Source organism: Oncorhynchus gorbuscha, linkage group LG18, assembly GCF_021184085.1.
Source record: "Oncorhynchus gorbuscha isolate QuinsamMale2020 ecotype Even-year linkage group LG18, OgorEven_v1.0, whole genome shotgun sequence".
NCBI lineage: Eukaryota > Metazoa > Chordata > Actinopteri > Salmoniformes > Salmonidae > Oncorhynchus > Oncorhynchus gorbuscha.
The window spans coordinates 34,658,307-34,668,306 of NC_060190.1; the positions used below are offsets into that span (position 1 = coordinate 34,658,307).

Below are 10,000 nucleotides of genomic sequence, written 5' to 3' on the forward strand. Positions count from 1 at the left end.
GTCTGAAACAGTCCCTGCTTAAAAGGAGAGGATGAAAACCAGAAGCGTTCCGGCCCTCCGGGACCGACATTGACAGTCCCGAAATAGACACACACAACACACTTACTTGGCCTCTGGGTCGTACTCAGACCAGATCCTCTTGAACTCGTCCAAGTGGTGAGGACCCAGGATGGACCAATCGCGAGTAAGGTAGTCAAAGTTGTCCATGATGACCGCCACAAACAAATTGATAATCTAGCGCAACAGAACAAACAGGATCAGAACAGAATAGCGACAGACTGTGCCTACATCCGCAGTCTGTGTGAGCGTACGTGTGGAAATGCGCGTGTGTGTGTGTATGTATGCTGCAGGGATATGTATTCCGTGTCTGTTTGTGTGTGTGTGCTGTGTGTATATGTGTGTATAAAGTATATGCTGTGTGTATAAGTGTATTTATGTACCAGGAAGGCACAGAGCATGTAGAAGCTGATGAAGTAGATGTAGGCGAAGCTGGCGCCACAGGTCATCTCCTCCCCAGGGTTGTAGTCCGACTCTGGGTCACACAGCTTTCCCGAAATACACGCCAACATGATCTCCTGCCACGCCTCGCCCGTGGCACACCTGGGACAGAAACATGACTCGTCAGATACCTCAGATGACCTTTAAGATGACCTACTCCCAACCATGTCCTCGCCCGTGCGACACCTGGGACTCGTCACATCGAATACGTCAGCATAACCGTAACCTATTCACAACCATTCCATAACCTTTTCACAACCACATCTCCTGATGAAGGCCTAAAGACCAACAAGTTGTTAAACAAAGTTGATTACAGATTCTCTTTTACCTTTAGCTGGACATGTTCTAATCGCTACATATCCGACCTACAACGTCTGCGTGAACTCTGACCCTGTGACCCCTCGCGCCCCCGACCCCAACAGACCTGAAGAGCAGCAACACGGCCTGAGGGAAGGTCTGGAAGTTGTTGTTCCGGTTGATGTGGGTGCCGTCCACCATGGCTATCTTCCCAAACACCTGAAACGATCAGTAATGATAGACAAGTACAAGGGTTTGTTTACATACTGAGTGAAGAATAGGGCTGCGTTCAGAAGGGCATGCAATGGAAACCGTTTTTAAACCCTTTGCAAAAGAAACTGAAAATTAGCGTTTCTTCAATGAACACGTCCAGGTAGTCGCTTCTGAATTCAATCAGTTTTTCCCCCATTTGGTACTTTATGAACATGACCCAGGTGTACTGCTGCTCCTTATGGAGAAGTTTAGTGGGGCTGTTACTGTGAGACTGACTGGAGGATTAAGCTGGTTTGGGGCGAATGGTTTAGTAACAAATAACTGTTTCAGTGACTCACCTGCATGCCAATGACAGCATAGATGAAGAAGAGCATGGCGATCAGAAGGGCAACATATGGCAGAGCCTGGAGAGTGAGAGACAGAGAGAAGCGAGAGAGAGAGACAGAGAGAAGCGAGAGAGAGAGATAGAGAGAGAGAGAGAGGGAGAGAGGGAGAGAGAGAGAGAGAAACGAGGGAGAGAGAGAGAGAGCGAGAGAGAGGAGCGAGAGAGGGATAGAGCGAGAAAGAGAGGGCAGAGAAAGAGAGCGAGAGAGAGAGAGACAGAGGGATAGAAAGAGAATGAGGTCAGAGAAAGGGAGAGAGGAGCGAGGGCAGGGAAAGAGAGGAGCGAGGGCAGGGAGAGAGAGAGAGAGGATTGAGAAAGGGATATAGACAGAAAGAGGTCAGAGAGAGAGAAATAGAGAGAGAGAGAGAGAGAGAGAGAGGGCAGGGAAAGAGAGAGGGAAGGGAAAAAAAGAGAGAGGGTGAACAAGGGACCAGAGTTAGTTCAGTGCATTAACAGCCTGGTAAATGAGTGATGAGTTATACGGGGCGTGGTCCTCCTCACCTGGAAAGACTTGATGAAGGTCCACAGGAGGGTGCGGATCCCCTCCCCTCTGCTCAGCAGTTTGACCAATCGCATGACTCGGAAGAGGCGGAAGAAGGTGATGGAGATGCGAGCGTTGTCCTCTGTGTTCTGTAGGGGACGGAGGCAGGGTCAGAGGACCGGTGTGTGTGTGTAGACAGGGAACCTGGCTGTTCTTCACTGCCATGGACAAGCCCTTAACAGTACTCAGCGTACTACACACAGGTACACTTAGTCCAATGGCGATCCTAAAGGTCTACTGAGACTGAGATGTGAGATACACACGAGCTGATTCAGCGTACCGCATCTTGACATCGCCTTAAATCTCTCCGTGAACCTGTGACCTTTTGAGACAACCGAGGGTTGCTCGAGGGATGGTGTCTACGTGATGTAGGTAACATGAACTAATCCTCAATCAACTGGAACAAGTTACCTACTGAACTACAGATCAGTCTAGGAAAGAGGATTAAAAGAGGCTTTAGATGTCACCAGTATATTTAACATTCCTTTAAGTATTCCTGGTAGGCACATCAAGACACTTCCTCTCAAAATCAGGCGAATCCTGGACTTGTTGCATGTAGAAGGGCATGTTTTTTTTCTCTCCAAACTCTCTCCTCGGGGACCACCAGCCACTTCACACATCTGTTCAAGCACGGAGGAGAGGTTGGAAAAACCCAGTACAACCTGACTGACAGGAGTGTAAAGTGACAGGGTGGAAGTAGTAGTCCCCTATGCAGGACGGCTGAAGCTGACATGCATGTGTATCTACGGGGCTGGTCGTGAAGCACTACCAGGAGCCCCGCTACAGTACAGCCCTACAGGGGAGGAGAGGGACAGGAACACATGCCGTAGGGAGAGAAAACCTAACTCGACTGGACACAATCAGCACAAGCATGGCAACCCCCCCCCCCCCGGTCCAGAGTCACTGCATGCGGAGTCACAGTGGGACCCCCCCCCAGAGGGGTCAGCCAGGAGGGGTCAAATGTCATAGCAGAGGTCATAACCCCTACCCCAATGGGTCATCCACAGTTCACCGCCCCACGCAGGGGGCACATGGCACGGCGGAGACCATGCGGCGGTGTCAGCGCTACAAACGTGAGGAGGAGCGGAGGGCAACCCGCCCTCGCCATGGGAGATGCACCCTGCCACGTTTGAGTGATCGACACACTCTCCTTCAAAACAACACGCCCCAAACAAAAACAGGAACATGAAGAGCAAAAAAGCCAAAGCAAACGGACTCAAACTAACAAAAAATACAACCAAAAAGAACTGTCAAGAACCCAAACCAAACTGTTCTCTGAATGAAAACCAAACTTTTTAATTGTATAAATTAAAAAGGCGAGGGTATACAAGAGGCCATGTAGAGGATTAGAGGAGGTTATGTATAGAACACAAAATAAATGAACAAGCAAATCAACATGAACCAATGAAAACCCAGACAAGAGAGGGCAAGGCCCTGATTGGGGGAAGAGCATCTTACCCCCGACTCATCCACCTGAGGAGCCTCCGTTGGCTTTAAAATCAAAGACCTGTGTTAATGACTCGCACAAGTTATCACAGCGTTATCCCTTATACTTGCACACTTGAACGCAACGTCATCAACATGTTTAAGACGTACGCACCATTAAAGACTCACACTTAACCACATATACCATCACACTTAAAAAACGGACGTTGCGTTGGAGACCGACACACAACATTGTCTCGACACTTGACGTTTACACACCGCTTATGTAACATTGACAGACTGGACTCATGCACACCTAAATCACAACCCCTATGTAACATAACGTTAACATCTTGAGACTAGGAGGCAGTATTTTGATGTTTGTATGAAAAACGTAGCCAAATGAAAGTGCCTATTTTTCAGGCCCAGAAGCTAGAATATGCATATAAATATTGTCTGTGAGTATAACAGAACTGATATTGCAGGCAAAAACCTGAGGTAAATTTTGAAACCTCCCTGTTCCACTGCATGCCTATCATCCAATTAAAGGGATATCAACCAGATTCCTTTCCCTATAGCTTCCACAAGGTGTGTAAAGTCTTTAGACATAGTTTAAGCCTTTTATTCTGAAAAATGAGCGAGGACGATCACATCGCGTCAGTGCATAGCTGGGTGTCCCCAGAGTTTTGCATGTGCCAACAGCTTGGAGCAGACATTTTCTCTCTCTCCTATTGAAAAAGCTACCGTCCGGTTGAAGTATTATAGATTATTTATTGTAAAAACAACCAGAGGATTGATCATAAAAAACATTTGACATGTTTCTATGAACTTTACGGATACTAGGTTGTTGAAAAGTGTGTAGCAGAACAACTGATTGCCCACCTCAACAACAGCCAAGATGGACAAAGGGGGTGCTGTTGGGGCTGTGTTTCTGGACCTAAGGAAGGCTTTTGATACTGTTAACCATGAGATTCTCATCACAAAATTGTCCAAGTTCAACTTTTCCCCTGATGCCTTGAGATAGATGAAATCATACCTGGAAGGCAGAACTCAGTGTGTCAGAGTGAGCAATGAGCTGTCGCCCACTCGTAGCTATGATGTGGGCGTGCCCCAAGGGTCAATACTGGGGCCCCTCCTGTTCAGCCTGTACATTAATGATCTGCCTTCTGTCTGTACTGGGTCTGAAGTTCAAATGTATGCAGATGATACAGTGATATATGTGCATGCAAAGAGCAAACAACAAGCTGCACAAGAACTCACTACTGTAATGGTCCAGGTTACAAAGTGGCTCAGTGACTCGTGTTTGCATCTCAATGTGAAAAAAACTGTTTGCATGTTCTTCACAAAGAGGGCAACAGATGCTACTGAGCCAGATGTCTATGTGTCAGGGGAGAAGCTCCAGGTGGTATCCGATTTTAAGTACCTTGGCATCATACTTGATTCCAACCTCTCTTTTAAAAAGCATGTGAAAAAGGTAATTCAAATAACTAAATTCAACCTAGCTAATTTCCGATTTATACGAAATTGTTTGACTACAGAGGTAGCAAAACTGTACTTCAACTCTATGATACTCCCCCACTTAACATACGGCTTGACTAGTTGGGCCCAAGCTTGCTGTACAACATTAAAACCTATTCAGTCTGTCTACAAACAGGCTCTCAAAGTGCTTGATAGGAAGCCCAATAGCCATCATCATTGGCACATCCTTAGAAAGCATGAGCTCTTGAGTTGGGAAAATCTTGTGCAATACATCGACGCATGTCTTGTATTCAAGATCCTTAATGGCCTGGCTCCCCCTCCACTCAATATTTTTGTTAAACAGAAAACCCAGACATATGGCAGCAGATCCACAAGGTCTGCCATGAGAGGTGACTGTATAGTTCCCCTAAGGAAAAGCACCTTTAGTAAATCTGCATTCTCTGTGAGAGCTTCCCATGTCTGGAATACACTGTCATCAGACACACATAACTGCACCACATATCACACTTTCACAAAATGCTTGAAGACATGGCTAAAGGTCAATCAGATTTGTGAACATGGTCCCTAGCTGTGTGTTGCCGCTTTCCATGTTGTCTGTTGTCTGTAGCTTGTGAGGTGTGGAAAAACTTTGTTGCTTTTATGAATTTTGTCTTGCTGCTTTTTGTTCTATGTTGCTCTGTCTGTATGCTACGTCTTGCTTGTCCTATGTTGCTCTGTCTGTATGCTATGTCTTGCTTTTCCTATGTTGCTATGTTTTGCTTGTTCTATGTTGCTATTGTCTATATTGTAATTGTTTTTAATAACCCGCCCAGGGATTGCGGTTGAAAATTAGCCGGCTGGCTAAAACCGGCACTTTTACTGAAACGTTGATTAATGTGCACTGTCCCTGTAAAATAAAAAATAAACTCAAACTCAAACTCAAACTAATTGGAATTTTAATCTGTCCGTCGTGACCTGCACGAGCCTGTGGATTACTAAACAAAACACGCCAACCAAATGGAGGTTTTTAGATATAAAAATAATCTTTATCGAACAAAAGGAACATTTATTGTGTAACTGGGAGTCTCGTGAGTGCAAACATCCGAAGATCATCAAAGGTAAGCGATAAATTGTATTGCTTTTCTAACTTTCGTGACTTTCGTGATCTACTTTGCTGCTAGCTGTTTGTAATGTTTTGTCTGCTGAGAGAGATGTCCTCACGTAAACGTATGGTTTCCTTTCACTGTAAAGCTTCTTTAAAAACAAATACACGCCAGGTGGATTAACAACAAGCTAAACTGTGTTTTGCTATATTGCACTTGTGATTTCACTTGTGATTTTTAGTAATTTAATTTAATTAATTTGGCGCTCTGCAATTCAGCGGATGTTGACGAACATGAACCCGCTAAAGGGATCGGTGCGCCAAGAAGTTAAGGACACAGAGAACATAATCTTAGTGCTTTAAACGTTTAAAACAGCGTACAGTTCGGCTTAACAACTTCTATGCGGAGCTTCCGTTGCATTTAAGACCGGCATACAACATGAAGACGTGTAGCACGTAAGGTAACGTTTAAGATTGAAATGAAACTTTATCACTCATTGTGTGATGGTAACGTGTGATCTTAGTGGCCGAAAAATAAAAGCTTGTGGTTTGACACATGGATCACGTTGGAACAATGTTTATGAAACAACATTTGACTGACGCAGATTCTTATTATGACGCTTATGGATAGGACGGTTCCAAACGTAACGTTAACCCGACTATAACAGCGTTGCTATAGTCACCCCGCTCCTCCGCTCTCTCCACTGGCTTCCAGTTGAAGCTCGCATCCGCTACAAGACCATGGTGCTTGCCTACGGAGCTGTGAGGAGAACGGCACCTCAGTACCTCCAGGCTCTGATCAGGCCCTACATCCAAATAAGGGCACTGCGTTCATCCACCTCTGGCCTGCTCGCCTCCCTACCACTGAGGAAGTACAGTTCCCGCTCAGCCCAGTCAAAACTGTTCGCTGCTCTGGCTCCCCAATGGTGGAACAAACTCCCTCACGACGCCAGGACAGCGGAGTCAATCACCACCTTCCGGAGACACCTGAAACCCCACCTCTTTAAGGAATACTTAGGATAGGATAAAGTAATCCTTCTCACCCCCCTTCCCCCCTTAAAATATTTAGATGCACTATTGTAAAGTGGCTGTTCCACTGGATGTCATAAGGTGAATGCACCAATTTGTAAGTCGCTCTGGATAAGAGCGTCTGCTAAATGACTTAAATGTAAATGTAAATCTATAGCGACTGTCACACAACCCATATATAACCCATTCCTATCAGTCAACAGGTCATACTACTAGTGCTTCTGTAACTATGGTAACTAATAGACAACCTTTCCTCCATTCATATAATATCACTATGGGCTTTTGGCTTGTCATCAGTATATGATTCAGAACTCCAACCTTTCCAGTATGTCACTTAAGGAATACTGTTTTTGGGGTTAACATTGGACTAATGAAAAAATGAGCAAAAAATTGTTTTTGAGTGCATTTTTCCTTTAAGTCTGAAAATCATCGATCTTACACTAACTCACACTCTCAGTTTCTCCCGCCCACAAATCCACACGAACACGCCGCACCGACACACGTTTTGTAAAACATTACACACAAAGTTAGTCATATTGTATTAGTCAAAACGCTTTAAAATGCAGCTGTCAACACCTATATGGGAAAACAGTATATTCCTCATCGAAACGCCGCTGTGAAAACTGAGAGAACTGTGAGAGGAACTGTGCACCCCTGTACGCTTTCAGGTGTATGACTTCACAGCAACACTACAGGAACGACACTGAGTGATGTCATCAACAGGGAGACAGTAAGAGTAGAGTAACTCCAGACAGACACGGCTCCAGGTCATTCATCTCCCGCGGTGGCTCACACTGAACAACAGGAACGTTCCGGGGTGCAGGAACGAGCAAAGCGTCACAACACGTGGAATAATAACGCTTGGGGAGGTTCTCTCGGTAATCCTGGCCAACCAGCAGCGTTTTGACGGAGCATGCGTTCGGCATTGACACGTCGCCGCAAACAAGCGCTGCACATGTACGCGCGAGACAAGTTTCGATGGTGAGGAGGAGCTGTTAGTGATATCTGTCAGCGTCGCACGCAGTAAAAACCCCCATGCGAGTCAACGATCAGTGCCCTGCATCAGAGTCGCTGCTAGAGGTCGCTCTCACAGCCCAGTGCGGAGAGAGTAAAATAGATCAAGGGAGAGGGAGAGAGAGAGAGAGGGGGGGTTATAGAGAGGAGAGGGAGAGACAGAAAGAAGAGGGGGAGAGGAAGAGGGGAGAGAGAGGGCGGAGAGAGGAGGGAGAGAGAGAGGGTTTGGGGTGTAGGGAAAGAGGGAGATGTCATGCACCTGACTGACGGCTACACACCTGGACCTGCTCTACAACATGAGCTCCGTTGGGAGCTTTAAGAGCTTCACTACATGGGAAGACAGAACAGAAGACAGAGACAATCACTCACAAGAGACACAAACGCACGATCAACAAAGAACCTCAGACTCAGCTACCGCATTGATGGAACCACCAGAGATTAGTCATTAGATCTGCTTATGGCATGGCTATAAGTGCTCTGTTTCTTCCGTGAGGCTCACACTGATTGTGAATTACTGTTAGTGAAGCCTGATGTGTTTCAACTTTTGACCCCGATTGAACTTTGATATTGATTGCGCTGCTTTAATTGTGTTCTGCTTAGGAAGAACTTCTGCTTAGGAAGAACACGCTGCAGAAAGAAATAGAATGTAAAAGTCAATCCAATATTAAATCACCACTGTCTGTACATTCTATTCCATTCTATTTCTATGTTGCAGCATTGTGCCGGGTGAACAACATGCCCTAGCTGTGAGCTTCAAGGCCATTTTGTCTGGAGGGGAAAATATACAAGGGAGGTGTGGCGAGAGAGAAGGGTCAAACTTCACAAAGGGTCACAAAAGGTCAGTGAGCAGGCGGACAGACCGGTGCGGGCCCATCGCCATTTGTGTGTGAGGGGGGGGGGGACGCTAGGCGGACGGGGTGAACACCTGACACTTTCCCAGCATGCATCAGGAGAGGAGGTACACAGCCCACAGTGATTGGGTAACAACAATCAGGCCACTCGTGAAATGGGCAGCTATAGTATAGCCATGCGTGGACATAGATCCTAGGTCAGAAGTTAAAACAGCCCAACTGAATGGAGTGTCTGATCTAGTCAGTCCTTCTCTATCTGTGAAAGACAGTGAGGCAGAATTGAGGCATGCAAACCAACAGCCAATGGGAGATGGAATTGGGCACACACACACACACACACACACACACACACACACACACACACACACACACACACACACACACACACACACACACACACACACACACACACACACACACACACACACACACACACACACACACACACACACACACACACACCATATGCATGTAAAACACAGAAAACACACATGCCAGCTCTCACACAGAGTCATGCACTAACACATTCACATCCACATAAAACAGGAACACAGACACTGACACACTGACATATGGTGACTCCAGAGAGACAGCACTGAAAGTAGAGCACAGAGAGAGAGAGAGAGAGAGAGAGAGAGAGAGAGAGAGAGAGAGAGACAGACAGAGAGAGAGAGAGAGAGAGTTGAACAGTGAACTGCACCTATAATCTACTATGAAAATGTGTGAGTGAGAGTGTTTGTATTAATTGACAACGGGTACATGTGACATGCACTGACATACTGTATGTATATTATTGACATTGTGTACAGTATGCACACTGCACGGTGCTGCATGTGACTTAAGAGAGTGTTTGGGTTAGTAGAGTTAACTTAGTCGCAGTAGCTTTTCAACGGAGCACTACCCAACCAGGCTACGCAGAGAACGTTTCAGCAGTAGTCTGCTACGGTAGTTCTAAGCAGAAGTCATCCACCGTTTGACCCTGTCTTGACAGACTAACTCAACCAGGCCAAAGTACAGACAGATCCTGAAGCACGGTCAACAGACATCCCTCTGGCTTTGCTTAATAGTTACATCATCTCAGAACATTTCTTTACAAACGCCTGTTTTTATTTGTTGTTGCCCCAAAACTGACAAAACGTTCGATGACTCATTTTGAGTTTCGTAACGCATTATCAGTGTGAAGGGAT

At 46.0% G+C, this 10,000-nt stretch overlaps 1 protein-coding gene across 3 annotated transcripts in view; it reads right to left on the reverse strand.

The window, feature by feature from the left end:
* Nucleotides 1-10,000, reverse strand: part of LOC124003209 (voltage-dependent L-type calcium channel subunit alpha-1D-like) — a 193,903-nt gene that overhangs the window by 132,007 nt on the left and 51,896 nt on the right. For 2 of the 3 annotated variants that reach the window (XM_046311290.1, XM_046311288.1), the window contains exons 18-23: nt 3,393-3,425; nt 1,895-2,023; nt 1,347-1,412; nt 923-1,014; nt 441-600; nt 107-234 (exon numbers count right to left, since the gene is read on the reverse strand). In XM_046311290.1, coding sequence (XP_046167246.1) covers nt 107-234; nt 441-600; nt 923-1,014; nt 1,347-1,412; nt 1,895-2,023; nt 3,393-3,425 — 608 coding nt within the window. The remainder of the gene's footprint in view (nt 1-106; nt 235-440; nt 601-922; nt 1,015-1,346; nt 1,413-1,894; nt 2,024-3,392; nt 3,426-10,000) is intronic. The other variant, XM_046311289.1, reaches the window with a different exon arrangement.